The sequence below is a fragment of the Crocuta crocuta genome, unplaced genomic scaffold (genome assembly GCF_008692635.1).
Source record: "Crocuta crocuta isolate KB4526 unplaced genomic scaffold, BGI_CrCroc_1.0 scaffold59-1, whole genome shotgun sequence".
Classification (NCBI taxonomy): Eukaryota; Metazoa; Chordata; class Mammalia; order Carnivora; family Hyaenidae; genus Crocuta; species Crocuta crocuta.
In genome coordinates, this window is record NW_027551579.1 from 1,637,161 (window position 1) to 1,662,812 (window position 25,652).

Sequence of the window (25,652 nt, forward strand, 5' to 3'; positions counted from 1 at the left end):
GGGTTAAGTGTCTGACTCTTGATTTCAGCTCAGGTCATGATCTCATGGTTAGTGAGTTCCAGCCCTGAGTCGGCCCCTATACTGCTGGTACAGAGCCTGCTTGGGATTCTTGCCCCGTTCTCTCTCCGCCCCTCCCCCACTCATGTTTTCTCTCTCTCTCTCAAGAATAAATAAAAACCAAAAAAAGGTAAATATACAAATTCTTTTGATTAGTATGACATTTTCATCCCCTACTCCCTTGCTTCCCACTGATATAGCTGCAGAAGTTTTAGCGCCCAAAATTGCATAATGATAACTGTCACAAAACAATTTTTAAAAACATACAATAAACATTTATTGTGTTACATTTTTATAACTTTCGTGTTCTCGCAACTCATTAATTACCAGCTACAACCTCGTTTAAGAGTATCCTACTATTTTTTTAGCCTTGATAAATGAGCTCTTAATTATTTGTGATCTTCATAATCCGATTTGTACACTATATTTGTGGTCTTGACATTATCTTGCCTCTCATGGTTCTTGAAGGTTGGGTGTTTGGCTGCTTGTTAACGATTACAATTAAAATAAGGGATGAAAGAAACTCAAGCTATTTAATGTTCTTTAATGGTTCCTGTGAGTACTTTGGAATGCTTTTAAGTGTTGCCCATAAAATTTAAGTAGTAATTTTGTATTATTATTCCTGGTATCCCCAGTGCCAGTTTCTTCACACGGTCAAAAGAGGCAGCACGTATAAAACTTAAATCTGCATTTATCTTTTTTGAAAAAATTTTAAAAGTTTATTTTTGAGAGAGAGAGTACAAGTAGGGAGGGGCAGAGAGAGAGGGAGACAGAGGATCCAAAGCGGGCTCTGCATTGACATCGGAGAACCTGATGTGGGGCTTGAACTCATGAACCATGAGATCATAACCCAAGACACTTAACTGACTGAGCCACCCAGGTGCCCCTGTGTTCATCTTAATGTATTACTTCTTTGTCATTTTTACTTTTCCTAAAATAGCAAAGTGATTATGTGGCTCTCAAAGTGTGTAAAAACCAGTTTGCACAGCTATGCAGACCCCTCACTCCTTGAGAGCAGGTATGTATGGCACTCTTACAGATGAATTAGAAAAAGGAGAAATGTGTACACCCCTAAAGGTAATTATGAGGAAGTGAGCATTGGTGTCTCCATTATGGGTCTGTAGGATTTGGGTTTTGGTTTTGATCTTGAAGTCTTTATTTTTGTTAATATTTGCACTTTGAAAAGCCGTAGCCTTTCCATTTTGTATTCAAGGCTGTGCAAACTGCTGGTGTCTTTTGGGTTTCTTTTTGGGTTATAGCAAGGAACACAAGAAGCTAAGTCTGTCTCAGACTAGTGAAGTGTACGTATATGTAGAAAGTTGCTCGTAAGAGCTGGACAAGCTTTGCCCACTGAAAAGAACACTCAGATCACAACCTCATGCATTCAGTAGCAGAGGCAATAACATTCAATAAGAACAAGTTAATACTATTTAAGAGGAAAAGAAAAGCACATGGTGAACAACCACTGCCTTAAGTTAGGGTCGAAAGAAGAAAAAAACAAGCTTACGTCTCAGGGAAATGAATTGGTAGGAGGGGAGGGAGTTTCTATAAAGCTGTCTTATCTTGGACTGTTCATGACAGTCTCTCCTAAAGGTGTCTTTGAACCTCCGTGAATCCAACTTCTACCTTAACTGAAAGGGCGATCACATTTTATACATCATTCCAACTATTTTCCCCCAGAGATACAAGGTTAACCTTCTAATTTGGAATCTGTTTTAATGCTAAGTTCAGGGGTGCCTGGGTGGCTCAGTTGGTTAAGTGTCCAGCTTTGGCTCAGATAATGATCTTGCGGTTTGTGAGTTCGAGTCCCACGTCGGGCTCTGTGCTGACAGCTCAGAGCCTGGAGCCTGCTTTGGATTCTGTGTCTCCCTCTCTCTCTGCCCCTCCTCTGCTTGTTCTCTCTCTCTCTCTCTCTCTCTCTCTTTCTCAGAAAAACAAAAAAACATTAATGCTAAGTTCAGATTACTTCACCTTACAAAGGTCCTGTTAGGATGCATGGTGAGGAAGAGTAGTTATTTAGCAAGAAGTCATTTTGTTCTTAACTGTCACACCAGTGGCATTAGACAAGTCAGAACTTCTGTCAGGAAGAGGAAGGGCTCTGTTCTGCTAGTTTTTCAAAGTCCTTGCAATGCTAGATAAGGCCACAGCGCCCCTTCTGGACATGGTGCTCCATCCCAGCCGTGAGGCCGGTGCCCTTTGAGGGGAGCCAAGGACGCAATGAGGTGCAAGCTGATAGCTCCCACCCCCTTGACTCACTTTGATGTTCCAGTCACTGTGGCTTCAGGCGGCCCACAGGACTGTCCTCCAGGTCAGATGGTTGGCTTCATTTACAGGTCCATTTACTACTTAAAAATAATACTCTGAGGTCCTGGCCAAGAAAACCAAGGGAGAATGGAGTTAGCTTGGGGCACTGGGAAGACAGCATTTCTGTCTATTCGGGAAAACTGTTTGACCAGCAAGAGTTTGACTATTTTTTCTTGTAATTTCTCAAAGAGTAATGATCCTGTTTGCAGTGGTGGTGATGAACAAAACCCCCAAAATACCTTGCCAGTTTTCTCAGATCTCTAATACTAAAAGAAAAAAAAAAATTTGTTTATTTTGAGCCAGTGTCCATTTTCCTCACAGCATCAGGGAAAGTTAATCTCTGTTTTCACTTCTCATAGTGAACTGGACTATCATGATGCTGTGAATGTCAACGATCGGTGCCAGAAAATCTGTGACCAGTGGGACAGACTGGGGACGCTTACTCAGAAGAGGAGAGAAGCCTTGGAGGTGAAGCTTGTTGACATGAAATCATGCCAGCCACCTGTTGACATGAAATCTTCTCATAGAAGCTCTTAAGTTCCCGTTATTGATTTTGTTTTTTCCGAGGCATGAAGTGTGCAGAACATGAAAGAAGCCATGAAAGGAGCCACTCATGAACAGGAAAAATAGGAGAAAGTGGGAGATGCATAGTCGGTGGCTTTCTACCGTATTTATCCATAGAGCAGTGAAGAATGCTTTATTTCCCCCCAGAAAAGCATAGTTTTTGTTTTCAGTGTAGCATTTTTTTTCAGCGAAGCATACTTTTGAATTAAAAAAAGAAATCCAGGGGTAATAAGATTATGGTATAAATCCATTTTGTGTCAGGTAGTGATTATAATAAATTTCCAAAGGGCCTTCTCTAAAGAATAAATTGAGCTGTGGCTGAGTCAGGGAATCAGGAAGAACTTCACTTGTGGGTGGGGAAAGGGAAAAGGCAACAAATGTTGGAGGAAAAAGGGATATGAAACAGATCTAGGATGAACTTGGCCTTATTCAAGTAGAAGACTTGGATAAGCAGCAGGAAGTGGCTGTAGTTAGCTGTACCTCATTGTCTATCCCTATGGAAGATGCATACACATACTGAGAAGGAACTTTTCTGAATCTGATGACACTTTTGTAATACGTGATATCGAGCTTCCTAGATCCCAAATGACTGTTAACCTATCTACCCAAAGAAAGGAAGGTTGAGAGAAAAACAGAGACCCCCTCAAAGATTTTAGAACAGAAGGAAAAAATGGATAACTATGGGAGACTTCTAGATAGGGGATGCTTGGCATTTTCCCTGTCTACCCATGTCATCTCTGCCACATGAAACAGTTACAGTGTTCTCTGTGGTTGGAAGCCATGTCCTTCCACATGCCCAGAAAGGCAAAGATCTCTGTCTTAAATCCCGAATGAAGATTCAGGAACATTAAACTGTAGTTCCTCTGTCTTCACCTGGGCAGGTGACCTCTGGGAAAGGCGTGTGTCTTCTCTGCACACCGTTGTCTGTAAAATGAGGAAGATGCCCTGAATGTTCTGGCTGGCTTCATTAGGGAATCAGATCTGACCTTAAAGGTACTGCTTCAGTGTGTAGCAGAGCATTCTTTCGCAACAAGGCTGCTCTGGATGTTATTAAATCCCGTTCTGATTCAGAAGGCGCTCCAGGGACCGCAGGGCTCAGTCTCATCGTTGCACGTTGGCTAATCTTTGTTACACGTGCTGGTGGTGAGAGCGTTGTGATGAACACAGTGTCAGATGCGAGGTCACTGTCCTGGAATTCATGTTTCTGTCTTTGGAGAAAAGTTGTTATCCATCTACGGTAACACTCCTGTTTAACTGATCTCCAGAGAACTGAGAAATTACTCGAAACCATCGATCAGCTTCACCTGGAGTTTGCTAAGAGAGCCGCCCCGTTCAACAACTGGATGGAAGGCGCGATGGAGGACCTACAGGACATGTTCATCGTGCACAGCATTGAGGAGATCCAGGTACCCCCGCCCCCAGCGGGACCCCCGGACTCTCCCTGTGCTAGAAACGAACTGAAGTTTTTAAAACTTAGAATTCTTTTTTTGTTCTGTTTTGTTTCCTCTTTCTTTTTTTGATTTTGATTTTGTTTGTTGTTGTTTTTGTTTTTCCCCAAAAAAAGCATAGCTAGGAAGCCCAAATTACCCCTGACCTTTAGCTTAAAAAGGGGTATACTGCTCTTGGCTGCAGCTAAGTTAATATCAATCACACAATGGCGAATACATCTAAAAGGCCTGTTTTTAAAATATACTGTGGAATCATTGAGTAAAACAAAATTTATATGCTCTTGGGAGGTATCCACGGAAAGTTGTGAGCTTACTGGCTGCTGAGTTAAGTACTTTGCAAATTAAAAAAAAATTTTTTTTAGCGTTTATTTATTTTTGAGAGAGAGAGAGAATGAGCAGGGGATGGACAGAGAGAGAGGGAGACACAGAATCCGAAGCAGGCTCCAGGCTCTGAGCTGTCAGCACAGAGCCAATGTGGGGCTCAAACTCACAAACTTTGAGATCATGACCTGAGCTGAAGTTGGGTGCTCAGCTGACTGAGCCACCCAGGTGCCCCAGGTGCTTTGCAAATATATCCATATGACCGTTTACTAAGCTCTATATACGTTTGCTGATCATAAAGCATAAGAAACCACAAAGCAGCACCCCATGTCTCCCACAAACCAAAAAGCTCTGCTTCTGATTTCTAGAACTTCAAAGTTTGTAAATAAGGCTTTTCACTAGTCACAGTAGGGAGGAGAATTACTCTCAAATACCCAGGACCCAGTTTATTAAGAGACCAGTGTACAATGAACTTGACATACAATGGAATAGAAAGGAAAAAAATTTCAAATTTTTCTTTCTATAAAATAGATAGTCATCAGAAAGAATCCAAATGTAAAGGAATGCTGAAGGTTGGGATTTGGACCCACCTCTCCCTGCCCAGAAGGGTTCTAGAAGGATTGGCACCTGGCGGGAGGGAGAAAGAAATTACTTTGTTGAACGCTGAGTTTTTTGCCTGTGCCCTTTAAGCAGAGGTTAGCAATCTAAAATCCTTTATTTCTGGAATAAGCGAGACCTCTTGTTTGTTGTGGAAGCCATACCTGGTGCATGAAATAGTTTCTTTGTTTGGGGAAAGGTCAATCTACCTATTGCAGCGCTTAAAGTGACTGTTAGTGTGGCACACGGTGGCTTTGTGGCAGCTTCAGACACCAGAACCAAGGGGCCGAGGTCTTATATGTTAGGGCCAGAGGAGAGGCTTTTTTAAAAAATTTATTTCCTTAATTTGANTCAGCACAGAGCCTGTAGCGGGGCTTGAACCTACAAAACTGAGAGATCATGACCTGAGCTGAAACCAAGAGCCGGATGCTCAACCGACTAAGCCCCCCAGATGCCCCCATGGAGGTTTGAAAAGACGTAGAGGAAAGAATTGGTTTTTGTGGCCTTTTCTTTTTAAGAAGTAGAGATGTATTTCCTGGTGGTCTTTAAATATAAAGACCGCAAACATTACGTTCTCGTGTTGGACTGCAAAGGTTAGGAAGGGCAGCTAAGTTCTGGGTGTCAGTGGAGGGTAAGACCTAAACAGTAGCTGTGGAAACAGAGGTGCCTGGGTGGCTCAGTCGGTTAAGCGTCTGACTGTAGCTCAGGCCATGATCTCACAGTTTGTGGGTTTGAGCCCTGTGTTGGGCTCTGTGCTGACCGCTCAGAGCTGGGAGCCTGCTCTGGATTCTGTGTCTCCCTCTCTCTCTGCCCCTCTCCTATTCATATGCTGTCTGTCTCTCAAAAATAAATAGACATTAAATAAAATAAAAAATAGTGAAATCAAACATGATTTTTTTAAAAAAAAGAAAATGTTTTTGAAGACTTTGGATTACTAGCCATAACTTAGTCATCCTGGTGTCTTTTTTTCCATTACTGATGAACTTCTCTGCATAAAATAGCTTTTCTAAAACATCCAGAATTTGTTTTCCCGCACAGATTCCTGCATTTATAAAAAGCATTTGCATGTGTGCCGAAGGTAACGTTGAAGCCTGTAAAATTCACGCTGTAATAACATTTTCCCCACTTCCGTCTCTGGGTTAGAGTCTGATCACTGCCCACGAGCAGTTCAAGGCCACGCTGCCCGAGGCGGACAGTGAGCGGCAGTCCATCATGGCCATCCAGAACGAGGTGGAGAAGGTGATCCAGAGCTACAACATCAGAATCAGCTCCAGCAATCCCTACAGCACTGTGACCATGGACGAGCTCCGGGCCAGGTGGGACAAGGTAGGTGACTGAGAACCGGCTGTGGGACAGGCTGACACTCCTGAAGCCGAGGCTGAGGGAAGAGGTGAACGCTTGGGAGAACCAGAGTGACTGATTTGCATCATGATTAGGGTTTCGCTTCGCCCCGAACGTCACAGATATGTTTGAAGATAAACTGAGGCATAGTAAAACTTTAAGAGTTTATTTGAGCCAAAATCGATTTGAATCCTGGAAACATCCCATCTAGCAGTTATGAAGGAGCTCTGGCGAGCTGTACAAAGTGAAGGACTTTTTTGGGCAGAGGGGAGCAGGAACAAGGAGATTATAGTAGGCAAAAAAAAAAAAAGCCAGTTGGTTATTGTAAGATTACTTTCCTTCAGGGGCTGGTGGGGATCTGTCTGTCAGGCAGATGACCTAACTAGTGCTGATCAGGTGATTGACCAGTTTAATATTCCATTCCTGAGCGACCTGAAACTGTAATCGAGTCTCTGGTGACATGGGGCATAGCCTAAGTGACTCCATTTTGAGTCAGTTGTCTTGTTTCTAACAGATGAAATGAGTTAAACTCTTAAATGCTACTCGGCAGCCTTGGTTTATAAGGAAGGAAAGGAGAAATGTTTTTCCTTAAGGAAAATCTTACAGAATGTTGGCAAAATCAGTGTAGGCCAGGATGCTAATACCATAAGGGAAACTATTTTTAAACCCCCCACTGGAAATTTGGTGCACTCAAGCTTGCCTACGGTAAGAACTTCATTAAAGAATTTTTAGAATATGGGATAGACATATCCCAAATGTGTGTGAATTTTAAATACAGAAAAATTGCTCAGAAAACTAGGGAGGGAAAGTATTCCTGCTAACTTACAGCCTTTTAGATTTTGGGAAACTGTCCACTGATTTAATTATAGTCCACATGGGATCATTTGAGCCTTTTTGTCTTGTGCTTAAGAAAAATATATTTTCACAGCTTAAGTTGCAGCCTACCTATGTGTGTATGCTATTACATGGCTTCTAAGGAATAAATCCAAGTGGATTTGAGGTGGCTTCATATAAAAACATGCGTGCAATAAGTGTATAGGTATCAATAATGCAAAAGAGGAGAAAAACAGGTATGGGAAGGAGAGTGTTTATCTGAGTCAGGGACCGTCTTACTGCATTTGAGCTTCAAATTTAGCTCCAGCCTTCTGACAGCCGACATGGAAAGGGAAAGATGTTAGGCTAAGTAGTTCCTCTGAAGAAAAGGGAAATCTGTCATGTCTTCTAGTGGGACAAACATTTCTCCCAGCACAAAGTTAAAAAGCAAATTGGAGACATGGAGTTTTGTGAAAGGGACATTATGAATGGTAATATCTTTGGAAACAGTTTTGCAGAAGACCCAAAAAAGACTTCTGAGGTGGGTCCTCTGGATTCACAGAGAACTCAGGTGCGGCAGGAAAGTGCAGATTACAGGGTACAAATGGAACAAAAGAGATGGCCGGTAGATTACTTTCCTGCAGTCAACATTAGATAGGAGTTAAACTCATGAGGGGCACCTGGGTGGCTCAGTCAGCTAAGTGTCTGACTTTGGCTCGTGTCCTGATCTCACAGTTTATGGGTTCAAGCCCCACATCAGGCTTCTGTGCTTACAGCTCAGAACCTGGAGCCAGCTTTGGATTCTGTGTCTCCCTCTGTCTCTCTGCCCTCCCCCCTCGTACTCTCTCTCTCAAAAATCAATAAATGTTAAAAAACAAAAATAAAGAAAACCTCACAAGCCCAGCAGAAGGCCTTAACTTATTTTGTGTGTCTTCAGTCCCTTCGGCAGTCTGCGGAAGCCTGTGGATCCCTTCTGATAATCATGTTTGTAAATTCATAAAAACACTTAAGGTTGCAACAGAAACAAATTATGTTAAAATATAGGCATTAAAATGGTTTTTATAAGTTGCAATAGGAGCACCTGCATGGCTCAGTCCACTTAAGCATCCAGCTCTTGATTTCAGCCCAGATCATTATCTCACAGTCATGGGACTCAGCCCCATGTTGGGCTCAGTGCTGTGTGGAGCCTGCTTGGGATTCTGTCTCTCCTTTTCCCTCTGACCCCCCCGCAGCTTGTGCTCACTGGATTGAGGCCTCTCTCAAAATAAATGAACATTTTTTAAAAAATTAAAAAAATAAGGGGCACCTGGGTGGCTCAGTTGGTTAAGTGTCCGACTTCAGCTCAGGTCATGATCTTAGAGTTCGTGGGTTTGAGCCCTGCATCGGGCTCTGTGCTGACAGCTTAGAGCCTGGAGCCTGCTACAGCTTCTGTACCTCCCTCTCTGTCTGACCCTCCCCTGCTCACGCTGCCTCTCTCTCTCTCTCAGAAATAAATAAACATTAAAAAAAAATTAAAAAAATAAAAAAAACCTAAAAGGCTGCAATATAGTAATGTATGTGCTTTTGTTCCGACACATTTTCTTATTAAAAAAAATTTTTTTAATTTTTTTTATTTTTAATAGAACACAGATGGGGAGGAGAAGAGAGAGAGGGAGACACAGAATCTGAAGCAGGCTCCAGGCTCTAGGCTCTGAGCTGTCAGGACAGAGTCCAACACAGGGCTTGAACCCACAGACCACCCACAGACTCTGAGATCATGACCTGAGCTGAAGTCAGATTCTTAACTGACTGAGCCAACCAGGTGCCCCTGTACTAACACATTTAAAACCAAGGTCTAACAGCAAACCTGATCATTTTGAAGCAGGGATGCATGTACCCGCTATTTTGAGAAGCAGGCAATAACTAACGTTATATGAGAACGTCTGTGATTTCTACCGTGATCAAGTCATAGTACTGCTAAATACTACTGTGGATTTGCTGCCCACATTCATAATCGAAGGAAACACTAACTTTCAATTAGAGTTATTGCAAATAAAGATGTCTGCTTTCCCTCAGTCAAGTGCACAAATCCTATGCACTCTGGACCTGGGTGGGGTTAGTGCTATAGGCGGGAACCCCTGGCTGGGGGAATATCTGTGTCCCTGAGGCAGATGCACCCAGGTTTTCGGCAGGCACTGGGTGGCTGTTAGGACTAGACCAAGCTCTCCCTTTAGTTCTTGTAGTGGGGACACCCCCTCCCCTCCCCTTTACCTTCCCCATCCCCCTCTTCACCCTCCTCCCCACCCTTACCCCTCCCCTTCCGTCTGTTTCCACCCCTCCACTCTGGACTATTAGCACATATCTCGGTCACTCCTGTTGAAAGCTAGCCTCTGATTGCTGTTGCCCTTGGTCCCTGACAGGTGAAGCAGCTCGTGCCCATCCGGGATCAGTCCCTGCAGGAGGAGCTGGCCCGCCAACATGCCAATGAGCGCCTGCGGCGCCAGTTTGCTGCACAGGCCAATGCCATCGGGCCGTGGATCCAGAACAAGATGGAGGTAGGGTGGCGCCCTTCACAGAGAGCTTTTCCCCAGCCTCAGAATTAGTCCCTGAGTTGACCCAACAATGACTTCTCTCCTGCCCCTGGTTGCCCCATTCATGGCCATGAGGGCCCTTCATGTCATGCTGGGCTTTACTCTTTGGGGTCCCTGAGCTTTTGTAGCCTGTGGCCATTGGTGCAGTGCATGGGGGGCACAGTAATGGGGGACCAGGCTGTTCTTATTGCCATCCGCCATTTTGTCATTAAAAATGATGATGGGGCTCTTTCTCAGTGTTTAGCTTCTGTGGGATGTAGATTTTAAACCCTCTATCCCTAAGGAGGACATGTGAAGAGTCACAAAGACTTTGTATTTTCAAGGGCTCCTGGGTGGCTCAGTTGGTTAAGTGTCCAACTCTTGGTTTGGACAGATTTGAGCCCTGTGTTGGGAGCCTCTTGGGATTCTCTCTGTCTCTTCTTCTCTATCTGCCCCTTCCTCACACGTGCTATCTCTGTCTCAAAATAAACTTTAAATTTTTTTAAAAAAATAAAACAAATACTGTGCACTTTCAGAACACTTAAGGAAAAGTGATCTTTGGATGACACTGATTTCTGGGTTCATTTTATCACTAAGAGCAGCCAAGAGACATACATATATTGCCCTTCTTGTGTTTCTCCCAACCTCCCTTTTGAGGATAAAATGTAACCTTTCTTAAAGGGAGAACATATAAAATTATAAGACATTTGGCTGGTCTTACATCTGTCTGGCAGCTCGTTTCACACATACATCACCCCCCACTCCTGAAGAACAGGGTGGTGCTGACCCGGGGAGACTTAGATGTTTAGGGGAAGGAGGGTGAGATAACACTCACCCCTCTTCTTGCTTTGCTTTTCTGGATCTCAGTTGACTTTCCCCACCCTCTAGATGAATTATAACCAGAGCTGCTTTCACACCATGGTCCGCCCCATTTCCTACCCCACCTGAGATAATCCATTGACTTTGCTGCTGCTGAACACTGGCGTGACATCTGTAGTGGCCTCTACACTCACCCGTTTCTTCCCTCCTCTTTCTTCCGTCAGGAGATTGCCCGGAGCTCCATCCAGATCACAGGAGCGCTGGAAGACCAGATGAACCAGCTGAAGCAGTATGAGCACAACATCATCAACTACAAGAACAACATCGACAAGCTGGAGGGAGACCATCAGCTCATCCAGGAGGCCCTGGTCTTTGACAACAAGCACACCAATTATACCATGGAGGTACAGCGGCCACACCGGCCGGGGTTGCTGTTGTTGCTTCTAGTTGTGACCATTTCACCTTCTCTTGGGGTGTTCCCCTCCACACACAGTTGTCTGCGTCTGTTCCTGTGAAGTTCTGTACTGTGGAAGTTAGGGATCTTCAAGCCTTCCCTGTCACTATATGTGTAGAAGCTTTGTGAAGTATATCAAGCACTGTAAAATTGTTAGTTTCCACCATCACCACCACCACCACCACCACCACCATCACCACCACCACCATCACCATCACCATCACCATCACCATCACCACCACCACCATCACCACCACCACCACCATCATCACCACCACCACAAGCACCACCATCACCACAACCACTACCACCACCACCACCACCATCATCATCACTATCATCATCATGACAGTGAATTGATTGCACTGCTTTGAAAGCCAAAACAAATGGTTAATTAACATTGTTACCAGTTTGGCCCAGTTTACTCTCCTTGTAGCCAGCGGTGCAATCCAGGACCTGTCCTGCTACTTGGTAAATGGAAAGATATTTGTAATGACAGATAGACTCTGTATTGTATGTTTTGTTTACAAAGTGCCAGTTGTGCTATTAGAACCCGCACTCTCACTTCTGAGCAGTTTCCACTACAGACTCTTAGAAAGAGTAAAAAATAGAATGAAATAAGTATAAATAATGAAAGAGTTTAGTAATTCCTGCTTTTCTCCCTTTGAGTCTGCTCTCTGGCTATGAAAATGAGGAGACAAGATTGATGCACTGGTAAGACCCAGGGCTGATCATTTCCTTTTTGCTTTGGTAGCACATTCGTGTTGGGTGGGAGGTGCTGCTGACGACCATCGCCAGAACCATCAATGAAGTGGAGACCCAGATCCTGACAAGAGACGCCAAGGGCATCACCCAGGAGCAGATGAATGAGTTCAGGGCCTCCTTCAACCACTTTGACAGGGTATGTCTACATCTTCCTGTAGTTACTCGAAAAGCAATACTGGGGATGTTAAAACATGCATTTGAAATAATACTCATGCTAGTAGTTTAAGTGTTAACACCCAGTAAAAATTACAGGGAAACAGGATGATTAATGTGAAGCCACCAAAGATGAAGTGCTAGGCTCTGATGTTGCTCAAGATGATTCAAAGTCAAGGTTCATGTGTGGTTTAAGCAGGCCACCTGACGGATTCCTTTGTAGTCCTTGATGGCAAAGCTAGATTTGTTCTAAGTGAAAGTGTATCCTTGATGAAGTGTGGTTGTTGGACTTAGTTCTTTTCTAAAGACTCAAAATCAAAATTCTGAGATACAATTCCTCAGTAACTACTTAGATAAAGCACCTAATGAAAACCTAACCTACCATCTTGACATATAAAATTTAATTTGTTTGCTTATTTTAATTTTTTAATTAATAAAACTGACTCCTGACGTGTTTTAAGGAAAATGCACCAACAGAATGATGATCATTTTCATGGTAAAGGCATATAAAGAGTTAAGTGCTGCTTCTAAAATATTACCTGGTATTTTTATTTGAACAATATTGAGTAAAACCAATTATGATTATTTATTTATGTATTTATTTATTTATTTATTAGATTTTTAATGTTTATTTTTGAGAAAGCACGAGTCGGGGAAGGGCAGAGAGAGAGGGAGATGCAGAATCAGAAACAGGCTTCCAGGCTCTGAGCTGTCAGCACAGAACCCGATGCAGGGCCTGAACTCAAAAACTGTGAGATCATGACCTGAGCTGAAGTTGGATGCTTAACCAACTGAGCCACTGAGTTGCCCCCCAATTACGATTTTTTTTTAAGTTTATCCATTTATTTTGAGAGAGAGAGAAAATGCGAGTCAGGGAGGATTAGAGAGACAGAGAGAGAGAGAGAGAGAACATTGGGGAGGGGGAGAGAGAGAAGGAGAGACAGAGAGAGGATCCCAAGCAGGCTCTACACTGTCAGCATGGAGACTTGACACTGGGCTGGAACCCATGAACTGTGAAATGATGACTTAAGTGAAAAGTCTGACGCTTAACTGACCAAGCCACCCAGGTGTTCCTAAAACCAATTCTTTTTTTTTTTTTTTTTTTTACAAATAGTTAATTGTCAACTTGGTTTTCATATAACACCCAGTGCTCATCCCCACAAGTGCCCTCCTCCATGCCCATCTCCCCCCTCCCCCCCCACCCATCATTTCTCAGTATTCAAGAGTCTTTCATGGTAAAACCAATTCTTTATAAGAAAATTCCCAATTTGCTTATCATAATGGCTAAAAGGGACTTCTACGTTCCATTTGGTAAAGATCCCCTAAAAAAGGATGTCCCCATCCCCTGAACAGGATGCTGCGTATGCTTTACAGTGATCAGTAAGTGGTTCTTGAATGCGTCTGGGCTGCACCCCAAATTCAGACCTGGTGAAGATTTCAGACTGCACACCTCTGACTGAGGCCTGAGGCATAACCTAACAGAAGTTAGCACGTTGTGAGCACCAATTTATTGTGTAGGAACATGCTCCATGGGTGGCCTGAGCCAGGTGTTCGGGTCCACGTCAGGGATCCCTGTTCCCTCACAAACCCAGCTGCGCTCCTTGGAGGACCTCTCTCGCTCACTGGGGCCACCTCACAGGAAAAAGCANTGTGGACTTTCCAAGCCTCGAAGGCACGAGAACATGGGTGCTGTGCAAGTGGAGTGAGCATTGCAGGAAGAGGTGCCCTGGCCAGCTGGCAACCCAGTTAGGGCTCAGGGCTGAGCCCTGCGGGGGTCCTCACGTGATGGTGTTTGTGGCAGGAGAGCCTGGACAGCAGGAACAGGGAAGGGCCCAGACTGGGGAATTAGCTACATGTGAGGGAGGCTGAAGAACCAGAGGAAGAGAATGAAGGGAAGTCAGCATGAAACAGAGTGGCAGTGAGGTAGGGAAGCATCACACTAGCAGATGTCCCTGGGAGGGCCGGCCAGTGACTGGGCCCAAGTGCCAGCATGAAAACATGCCTTCTGGGACTGGTCATTTCACGGGTAAGCGAAAACGCCAGAAAATAACCTTAAAGGTGTTTTCTTATTTTTAAGTTTATATTGATGTTTGAACCTTAGCTCTCCCCCCAATACTTTCAAGAAAACCTCCAGCACAGTATACACTTCCTATTACGTCCAGGGCTTTGTGGGGACTCCTTGGGGTCCGTAGAGCTGAGGGCGCTGTTTGTCCTCACCCAGCCTTTCCTAGGCTGTGACAGCCGTCGTCCACTTGGGCCTTCTTGGACACTGATCTGTGCAGATGCCCCCTGCATTTCCGAGCGTGGCCGTCTGAGGCGTGGAAGGGCCGCTCCATCTGGCCCACAAGCCTGAGAGTAGTTTGGGGGTCACTCTGCCATTGTGGGAGTTCTAGGAATTCTGGTGTCTTTGGGGAGCTTCACAAAGAGGACCGCCTGGGGCCATGAGAGCATGAGAATTTTTCCGGACTGTTAAGGATCTGTCATCGGTAGGTGGCAGTAGTTAGTTCCTGACTGGGCCATGCTTTGGGCACTGGGTGTTTTTTTTTTTTCTCCTTCTACTTTCTAGTCTCCTTTCATTTTTGTCTGGTGGTTATCCCCCTTTCCTCTTTTTTCCTTTTTCTTTTTTAAGTTTATTTCAAGAGAGGCAGAGAGAATGCGTAGGAAAGGGACAGAGAGAGAAGGGGACAGAGGATCCGAAGTGGGCTGACCGCAGAGAGCCCGACACAAGGCTCCAGCTCCCAAACTGTGAGATCATGACCTGAGCTGAAGTCAGACGCTCAGCTGAATGAGCCACTCAGGCGCCCCCCCACCCCCCCAACCTCCTTTTTCCTTTTTAAGAAACTATTTTGTAACATTCCTGTGTTAGCTCCATCCCTTTATAAGTTTATAGTCTCTTTGGGAGGGCTCAACATGGCCTTCTTCTTACTGGATTCTGTTCACTTGGTCATATACATTTCTTCGATTTGTCCCCAACACTCAGCTTCTTTTTTCTTTTTGTTTGTCTCCAGAGGAAGAATGGCCTGATGGATCATGAGGACTTCCGAGCCTGCTTGATTTCCATGGGTTATGATTTGGTAAGACAGAAGTGAAAATTTTACTAAGATTTGGTATTTTGTTGACTTTGGACTTCTAGGTGGTGACTCACTTAAATTATGGCACGTTTGGGATCAGTGCACTTTCACTGTATAGGATATTTTTGAAGCCTTGCCTGCTGCTATATAAAAAGAATTTCACAGAGCCAGAACATGTATCTTTATTTAATAATTGGTCAGATTTTTTTTCTAGTAAAGGAAGAGAACGTGAAGTTTTCTGATGATTTTTGTTTATTCTTTAAAGTTTTTAAAAATTTTTATTTATTTGAGGGGCAAAGTTTGAGAGAGAATGAGCAGGGGAGGGGTAGAGAGACGGGAAGACTGGGAATCCCAAGCAGGCTCCACACTGTTAACACAGAGCCCAGTGCGGCGTTGGATCTTATGAACTGTGAGATGGAGACCTGAGCTGAAATCAAGAGTCGAATGCTTAACTGACTGAGCCACCAAGGCACCCGTTCTGAGGATTGTTAACAGCCATATTGAGATGTAATTCACATACTGCCCAGTTCATCCATTTATAAAGTGCATACACCTCAGTGGTTTTTAGTAGCCTGATGATTTCCCAAGTGCTTTTCCTGCTAATATTTTAGAAGGTAGAAACTTTTTTAGTAATAAATCAACTAAGAAAACTCTTGTATTTCCCCAGGGGCTGAGAGAATGCCAGTCCACCCTGGCTTCTCTGTTACCCATTAATGTGTATTTTGAATATGAGCTGCTTTGACTCCTCTCAGACCCTTAAAATAAAAATCACAAGAGCCATGTTCTGAACTGCCTTCCATTTAGCAATGTTACTCTTGTTGGTTAGAGTCGAGAAAAGACCCATCTATCTCTCTCTGAATTCCTCTTCTGGAAGTATGTTAAGGCCTGAAAGCTACATGGCTTGATGCTAAAGCAACTTGTAACATCATTCCATGGCAATAAGCTTAAGTCGCTATTTAAATTTTCAGACGATAAGGAATTTGCAGGAGGTAAAAGCAGAACAATGTCATCATTGAGGGTTGTGTCCTGTTGAATTACATGTTTCTTTGCAACCTTGCCTCAGGGCGAAGCTGAATTTGCCCGCATCATGACCCTGGTGGATCCCAACGGACAGGGCACCGTCACCTTCCAGTCCTTCATTGACTTCATGACTAGAGAGACCGCAGACACGGACACGGCCGAGCAGGTCATTGCCTCCTTCCGGATCCTGGCTTCTGATAAGGTCTGCAGTGACACATTTCCTTCTGCTTTTCTGGGAATCCCTGGCATTATTTAGTAAAACAAGAAACAGTGTTGCCAAGTAAAAACCACTCTGATATTTTGTACCACATCAGCATTGAATTCAGAAAGCGGCAAGTAAACCTAACAATGGCAAACACAGAACAGAGAAAACACAGGCAGTCTGTTGCTGGCATTTGTGCGTGGGCCTTACAGAGAATTTGACAGGAAGAACTAAGTGCATATTTTGTAGAGGTTTTTTTGTGTTTCACTGGTTAAACACCAGTTTACGTTCTGGGTTGGTAGACAGGACTCAGAAAGAAGATACAGCACAAATCAGCTACCATGGAACTGGGAACCTTTTCTTAAGGATCAATGACCTCGACTTTGTGCCCAGCCACGGGAGCAAAGTTAAATATAACCATTCGGTCATTTAAAATATTGGCAGGCTTTTCATTACATGTGGGCTAGAAATGAAGTAGAAATTTAATTGCAAGTTCAAGATTCTTGAGTCTCATTCCCCGAGCAATAACATCTCAGTATGTATGAGTTCAATGTGGGACATGATTCTTTTACTCTGTGTTCTGGCTGAGAAGGAAGAGAAATTTAGGGTGTTAAAACATCAGCAGAGCCATGCTTATTACCTTAAAACATCAGGCAAGATAAACTATCCTAAAATTAATGTTTGTTTTAAAATTCATCCTGTTTTCATGAGAGTGAGGATAGTGGGAGAGGAGATAATAAAGCAAAGCTCATCTAATGCACTGTAAGAAACTCTACTATAAGTTACAGTATATTCGCTATTTATTTTTTTTTACTCTTACCAACCAGTCTTTTTTAAAAAAATGTTTATTTATTTTTGAGAGAGAGAGAGAGAAAGAGCAGGAGAGGGGCAGAGAGAGAGAGGGAAACACAGAATCCAAAGCAGGCTCCAGGCTCCGAGCTGTGAGCACAGAGCCCATCGCGGGGCTTGAATTCACAAACCGTGAGATCATGACCTGAGCTGAAGTCAGACACTTAAACAACTGAGCTCCCCAGGTGCCCCCAACCAGTCTCGTTTACCAGAATTATCCTGTTTCCTGTTGGACATTTTACATTTGAAAAAAATCCATTGTAAATGTCAATTTTATTTTGCTTTAAAAAGAGGTTTTCTCCAGTGGCAAAGTTAGCTTTTTAATAAACCAAGTAGGAAAATGACTCCATTTCCTAAAAACACATATCACATACGTTTAAAAAAAGAGAACGATCACGTTAAGTAACCATCCCTGTATTCTCATCAGTGTGTGATATAAACCAACTATCCCTATCTTTCCAGTTCGAATCTTAGGCCGTAGTATTTCCCCCTTGCATTATGGCTCAGTTTGAGAAATACCGGGGAGTGTCCTCCCTCTGTCTTTATGAAACATATTAAATTTCCTGCTGGCCATAAGACAAATCACCTTGCAGATACACTCTTAGGAGTGAAACGCAGCCTTCTGTCCATGTCCACTACCATCCCCGTTAGACTCCCCACCCCATCCCGCCTTCTATCCTTTGTTTAAATCAAACAGATGCAGGCCATGTGTAAGTCTTAACACCGTTTATAATCCTGTGTTTTCTGCTACTGATCTCACCAGCACTTGCGTGTTTTCTTCCAGCCGTACATCCTGGCAGAGGAGCTCCGTCGGGAGCTGCCACCAGATCAGGCCCAGTACTGCATCAAGAGGATGCCCGCCTACTCCGGCCCAGGCAGCGTGCCCGGCGCCCTGGATTACACCGCCTTCTCCTCCGCCCTGTATGGGGAGAGCGATCTGTGACCCTGGGGCTCTGTAACCACTCACGCCATCAGAACGCAATAAAAGCTGAAGTCGCAGTTGGTTTCTTGGAACCTTTGACAAGCTTTATTAAGTTAAGAGAGAAAGAGAAATATTTTGCAGCTCAGTGATTGACAGCAGTGTAACTTGGCTGAAATTTAAGGGTCTACGGCGTATGAGGTAGCGTGCTTTGTAAGTAGGTTTCTTTATTTCTGGATTTTTAGGTAAATACAATGAGATAGCAGGTTTTTGTTGGTTTCTTTGATAAAACAAAGCAAATTACTCGTGTAGTATGAAATTAGAAGGCCTTAGGAACAGAAGAAAAGTATAAAACCAGGAAATTACAAACTACCTAAGATTCAAGATGGGGGGGGGGGAATCATGAATTAGGCAAGCGTTTGATATTTTCAAAAATATTTTTCATATTTAATATGTTTATATGATTATCCCTAGGGGAATATATTTGGGATATTAGTGTTTTACTTTACTGCTCATCCAAAGAGCAGGCATATTTGCATTTAATATTGTCCAGGGAATAAAAAAAACTACCCGAAAGATCATTAGTACTGAAAACTTTTTAAGTAGAGACTATAGTCAGTTCTTCAGTATTTAGGATTATGTAGCCAGTTAGTGGATTTCAATGCCTTACAGTCCTCCAAAGTAGGGACCTCCTCAGGAAATAGGAAAGTCAGTTTAATTGCCAGGGAGGAAGAAAAAAAGCACTAGATAAAATAAGTTTTTAAAGATTATTTATTGAGTCCACATTTCTATGCTTTTTCTAGAGCTTGTGAGTACAGGTCCTCCATCTATAAGTGCTCTGTTTTTAAGTAAGTGTCTGTGGTAGCAGGTCAGAGACTGGGACATGTATAGCTCTCCAGGCTAAACTGCCTTATGCCTCTGGTTTTATGACCTGGTAAGGAGAAGGAGTTCTTAGGAAAAAGTAGGAAAGGCCTACCTTTCAGCAGGGGCAGAGGTAAGTTCTTCCACTGCAGAAGTTTTACATGTCTTTGGCCAAATTCACTTTGCGCAGCAGGGATGACTAGGTGTTTCTGTGAGCCTGTGGTGTGCATCCACGCTGGGATTAGATGTTACATCCTAACAGGTTGGGAGTCTGGTGCTGTCCACATCCAAAGCCTCCGCACAGAGGACACCCCATGTGTTCCCAGCACCGCCTTGATTCTGTCAGTGTTCATTCATTTTTCTGCTTGTGCTGCGATATGCCATAACGCCCCCTCTGTTCTTCCATCTTGTTGATAGTTCATAGAGAATAAAGCAGGAATTCTTTTTATATCTTAGTCCTTAATGATCAGGAAATTAGTTATAAACAAGCAAAAACAGTTGCAAACAGCAGTTAAAGTGTTACTAGAAAAGCAGTAATGTGCTCATTACCTACAGTCTGTTTCCTCAGATTTTTATAGACTTCCATCAAGAGAAATGTGATATTTTCCATTCATAACTGTCTGGTAACTTAATACGTTTTTCTACATTGGCCCATTTAGAACCTTCAGCCTTTATAAATTTAATCGCATGGGCTTCATTTTTGTAGGTAGATGGTAGTTTTCAAATTCCTAAAATATCCGAGTCCATGAGTTTAATGTCAGACACCTTTGGGGTCGTGTTTAGGTGAACTCTTAAGTCCCTGTTTTATTTCAAGCAGGTGCTATATTCTAGCCGTAAACATTACAGAAAAACTGGGAAGGTGTTCTGCCTTTGAAGCTACTAGGGGATTTGTGGTGTTGTAGGATGGAAATAGGTAGCTCATCTACCCAAAATTTTAATTTCTTTACAACATTCAGGCAAGAGAATGGATCAGCACTATATGCAAATAAAGAAAGAAAAGACATAAATTCTGAAAAACACTTAATAAACATATTTATACTCTTCATTTCAGAACTTATTTTTATTCCTGAAGCTGAATTATCAATTAAACTTCATTTGGAAAAGGAAAAGAAAAGAATTCCTGTTTTTTATTATTCCAAACAATAACCAGTTTCTTGACCACAAACTTCATCACTTGAAGTCTCCATTGTATTTTAAAACTCATGTTGGAGTTCATATTTGTCTGCCTTGAAAAGTCAGAGATGGGCTTTTTAGATAGAGGGTGAATTTGAAATGAGGAATTAGGGTTGAGCCAGTTAGAGGCATGTGATGAATGAATGAGGAAACTAAATGGATTAGGAAGGAATTTTTACCTAGGAGCTCACTTTCAGAAAGCCAATAGGTATTTTTTAAATGTGTGCATATCTAGCTCTCACCCCCAGAGTTTCGAGAAGCTCTGGGTTAAGACCTGAACATCCTTATTTTTTTAAAAGCCCCTTGGAGGATTCTAATAATGCTCAATTGAAAACCACTGGATCAGAGGTAAAGGAAAGGATCATCGGAATAAAAAAATCTGAAAGAATTAAGAGAAGCTCTTACTGAGAAGGTAAATAGTGGGACAACTACAAATGGCCAAACACTGGCGCCATCTGGTTGGTGACCTAGACATGACTGGCAATGACTTCGGTTTAGATGGATACATCTGGCCTGGGATTCTTTCTTGCTGTGTACCTGACCCATGTACATTCATGAAATAAGCCGGAGATGACAGATGACCTCCCTGCAGCCCTTAAGTGAAAGAAAAGGAATCTAAATGATACAAAGTTAAAGACTTGAAGTTGAAGGCAAAGTTGCCACTTGTTACCACGCTAACAAAAGTGACAGGAAGACATTGAGGGTGCCCAACTGTGTTCTTGAGCTTTCTTAAATACCCAGGGCCCTGTGCAGTGATGATACTGTCCTGTCTGGGGCACTTTCATGTTTCAGATGGAATCAGCATCGAAGGAGACAGGTTTCGTTTGCCCTTTGTGTTTATTAACAACTCGATATTAAACTGACAGACCATCATTCATTTCAAACCGGGAGCCGGGGGTGGGTGTGATTTGTCGGTTGGAATCAATGGCCAAGGATTCCCCAGGACCTTAAAGTCTTTCTGAAGTTATCCCCACAGCAGTGCAGACATCCCTACTGATAAAAACAAGTGGGGAGAAGAAATGCCTGGGTGTCCACCAAGGCACATGTGCAAATCCTTCTGCGTGGCCAGGAAACCACAGTGGTAAATACACCGATAAAAAGTCACAATGGGTCCTTACAAGATGAGCTACCAGAGATGGAGAAGGATTCGCTATAGAAACCGTAGCTGTAAAGGGAAAGAGACTTCGAATACTCAGAATGAATGATGAAATGGTATTATGGTCAGCATTTAAGTGTGTAATTTCAGAACTACCTGGGTGACCAATGGCCCAAACCAAGAATTCTAGCCCTCATCAAAATTACTTCCTGATCTGGTGCATACTGTCTGCTCCAGGACCCTTCCTGGTGCTCAAAGCCCTCCTGCTTCCTTACAGTTCCAAGGGCCTGTCCGTGCACATTGCCAGGGACATTTCCTTCCCCTGTTTTTTTCCTCAACATGTCCCACTCTTGTGTCTCAGCTCCAGATGTATGTTAGATTCATCAAGGATGCTTTTTAAAGTTATGGTTGCCTGGATCCCACCCTAGGCCACTCAGCGGTGGAAGTGGGGGAAGCCAGTCTTCTGTACCACTCTTTCTCCCCCAGCTATCTAATGTACACACACTTGAAGCTGAGAACCACTGCTTTCTCTGAGCCTCGGGACTCTGTGCTCTGCCCTGTGATTGTCACCAATGGGACATGCAAATAAATACAGGGAGATCAATGCTTAATGTCAAAGAGTACCCTTAGGGAACCAGCCTTCCCTCTGGCCACTATTCCCACTACACCTCATACCCACCCATCCCTGTGCAGTGTTATCTCCAAAACATCATCCAGTCTGACAGTTAGGTCAAGTGCTTCAGATGTTGGGGAGGGTCTTTGCTTTTCTCCAGGTGGGGCAAATCCAATCATCCTTCTGGGTCTCTCTCCTCCTCTGTGAGGCCTTCCCTAATCTAGCCCCATCTTCACAGCCTTAATCTCTTCTACTTTCAGAGTTTATTCTGGCTCCTGCTTTGAGTATGTCACACAGTGCCCTGGGGTAGTGCTGTGCTGAGATCACTGACGGGCAGGGACCTGTCTTTCCCTGTCCCTGTGCAACCTTTACTTAGTACAGGACCTGACACAGGGCAGGTAGTAAGCACCAAGTGAAGACGCATGTCTGTGAGTTTCCGTGTTCTTTAGTAGCACACGCAGGAATGAGAAAAGGTGGAACTAATCAGGCCAGTGGCTGGCTGCAGAGAGGCAGGAATGAATTCAAACTCATCAGTGACTTCGAGAGTAGTGGTCTTCCAGCAGACGTACCTGTGCTTGTGAAGATGTCCAAATGCTTCATGGAAATGGGCGCTTTTGATGCATTTCTCAATCTTCAGCTTCCCAGATGTTCTCCTTCTTAATATCACAGGGTCTCCTTTGTCACTTTTGCTTGGAGAACCCTCCTTCTGCTTCTCAAAAGAGAAGCACACCCCTCGCCTATTCTAAATCTAAGGTGCACTAACCTAAGGTGTAAAAATCTCTAGGACTCCAAACAATGGGATTATTTGAACCATTATTTGGGTGTGCTTAATCAAGCCACCATACTCCCAGCCCTAAAACTTTCTGGCTTTTCTTGTCTTAGTCATTGCTCTGCTGAAGGTGAACTGTGGCATCAGGTGTAGAACACGCTAGTCCTTGTGGGGACCTTCTGAAATCAGATACATGTGTCATAAACTATTGGCGATGTTCACTTCCCTCCCCTTTCCCTCTCCTCAGTGATTGCCAAAAGAATGAATTACTCATGAGGGAGATTGGAGATGGAAAATCAGAGCCTCAGTAAGAAAGATTAACCATCTAAATTTTTTTTAATGTTTTATTTATTTTTGAGAGAGAGAGACAGCGCGAGCAGGGGAGGGGCAGAGAGAGAAGAAGACATAGAATCCAAAAAAGGCTCCAGGCTCTGAGTTGTCAGTACAGAGCCTGACGTGGGGCTCCAACCCACGAACCATGAGAGATCATGACCTGACCCGAAGTCAGACGCCCCACAGACTGAGCCACCCAGGCGCCCCAAAATATTAACCATCTAAATGACGCTTTTTGGGCTCATGTATTTAAAACATAAGCAATTTTTTTCAGCTACTCTCTAGAACAATCCTTAGAATGAATTCACTGGTTAGAAAACCACCACCAAACAACCAGAGCAGCACGGGCCAGGACAGGAGAGCTTTCCGACTTTTCATGTTTCACCAGACAAAATCTGTGGTAAATTTTTACATGACTTCTTTTGAGATTTGGTATGTATTACACAGGAAGCTATTTAAGACATAGATTTGGTATGCATTACACAAGAAGCTATTTAAGACGTATTTATCCAGGCATATAAAATATTCCAGTTACAGTCCTGAACTTAATTCATCTTATAAAATATTTAATATGTACTATTTCATGTTAGCAAAAAAAATTACAATTTATACTAGATAGGAGGCCAATTGATTTTTACCAGTCTATGTTTACTCTTTCATTAAGTACTTTGAAAAAGTTTGATCAGTGTGTCTAACAATATTAATGAAATTACTTAATTTTATACATGATTTGTACTTATTACCCAACACCAGAGTTCAGCATACCTATGCGCACGTGTGCCAAAAGAGTAACATTCCTTTTAGCATCTCCTCTGCTTCATGAATAACTTAGGCTTGTAGCTGCATATTATGTTGCATAAGTAAATGAGAAAAATTTACATAACGAGAATGTTGTACTACCACAACAGCATTTTAATCCTGACTTAGCTGCTTTTACAAGATTTGTTGCATCATTTATCTCTCAGTGGTTTTTATTCTACTCCTCAAACTATGTTAACAGTTTATTTGAATTGAAATATAAAGTCAGATTTTTTTTTTAATGACAGAAAGGAAGACTCACTTAGTTAATCGTTTAGCGTGATTTTGGTAATTAGGTTACATGGGAGACATTTTCCATTTTTTAAATTATCTAAACTTGCAGCTCCAGTTTTTGATGCAAATATAATTAAAGCACATAATAATATAAAAGCTTTTTTTTTTTTTTACAAAAGATATTGGCAAAAGTGTGTTAAAATAAACAATTTCCCCCAACACTTCCTGAGTGTAATGGACTAAACAAGGAAGAGAAGGAGACAGCAGGCATTACCAACAGTAACGGTACGAATAGTACCAATAGTAATGGAACGGCCACAGCTTAGAAGACCTCTGGCTTCTTGTTGACAGATCCACCCCTGTGACATGGGCTCCTCACCTCAAGACTACCGTGGAAAGAGAAACTCACTTATACAGTTGACCCTTGGACATATGGGTTTGAACTGCATGGATCCTTTTATATGCAGGGTTTTTAAATATATATATAGAAACGTGAAACAGAACTATAAATGTGTTCTCCTTATGGTTTTCCTAATAACATCTTATTTTCTCTGACTTACTTTATTATAAGAATATAGCATATAATGTGTATAACATACAAATATGTGTTAATAGACTGTTATCAGTAGGACTTCCAGCCAACAGTAAGCTACTGGTAGTTAAGTTTTGGGGAGTCAAAAGTTAATATGTGGATTCTCAACTGCGAGGAGGGTTGGCACCAGTTCAAGGGTCAACTGTGTATGCTTTAAGCCATTCTATTTAGTGTCTCTGTTTTAGCAGCTTAGCCTTACCCCAAATAATAACATTATGAACTTTTAAATAAAATATTTATTTTGGGGAAAGCAGAAGCAGGGGAGGGGTGGGGGAGGGGACAGAGGATGGGAAGTGGGCTTTGGGCTGACAGGCTGACAACAGCAAGCCTGATGTGGGGCTCGAACTCACGAACCGGGAGATCATGGAAGATAGTGACATTTTGTACCAAACTCAACACATCCATTCATTCGTCCAATCCATTCATTCATTCATTTGCAACCACTGCATAGTTTAATTTGAAGCACAATTCTCAGACATCCTTTGTTTTCACATGCTTCATTCCTCTCTTTTCTACACAGTTTCACCACTCAGCACCCTCTGACTCTTTCCCATCAGAGTGAATGTAAGCAGTTTTGGCGACACAGAATAATTTTATCTCTGGGGGTAAGGTTCTTTGTCTTTTTCCTGTCCCCACCCATCCATTTCTTCTCTTTAAAATAATTTTGTCCTCTTTTGAGAACATTGTTTGATCAAAAGAGACTATGTGATATGGCTCTTGAAGGAGAAGCATGCCAATGGCTTATCTTCCACCTGGACCTTCCATTATGACATCACTTTCTTACAAGAAGATTTACAGATGGCATCAGTGGGGGAAAGGCTGCTGCCCAGCCTTGAACCCCTCCTTGCCATTTTATGTTTTTGGCCCCTCATCACCCATTGTGTCTGATATGCAGGTTATACTGGGATGTGAAACCACATACACTTCAGCCAGCCAC

General features: G+C 42.9%; 1 protein-coding gene across 4 annotated transcripts in view; it reads left to right on the plus strand.

The window, feature by feature from the left end:
* ACTN2 (actinin alpha 2) overlaps nt 1–18,326 on the plus strand; it is a 72,315-nt gene extending 53,989 nt beyond the window's left edge. For all 4 annotated transcript variants that reach the window (XM_077751701.1, XM_077751702.1, XM_077751703.1 and 1 more), the window contains 9 exons: nt 2,721–2,829; nt 4,191–4,331; nt 6,435–6,617; nt 9,845–9,979; nt 11,038–11,217; nt 12,022–12,168; nt 15,194–15,259; nt 16,320–16,478; nt 18,112–18,326. In XM_077751701.1, coding sequence (XP_077607827.1) covers nt 2,721–2,829; nt 4,191–4,331; nt 6,435–6,617; nt 9,845–9,979; nt 11,038–11,217; nt 12,022–12,168; nt 15,194–15,259; nt 16,320–16,478; nt 18,112–18,270 — 1,279 coding nt within the window. In that variant the 3' untranslated portion in view covers nt 18,271–18,326. The remainder of the gene's footprint in view (nt 1–2,720; nt 2,830–4,190; nt 4,332–6,434; nt 6,618–9,844; nt 9,980–11,037; nt 11,218–12,021; nt 12,169–15,193; nt 15,260–16,319; nt 16,479–18,111) is intronic.
* Nucleotides 18,327–25,652: the final 7,326 nt, after the last annotated feature.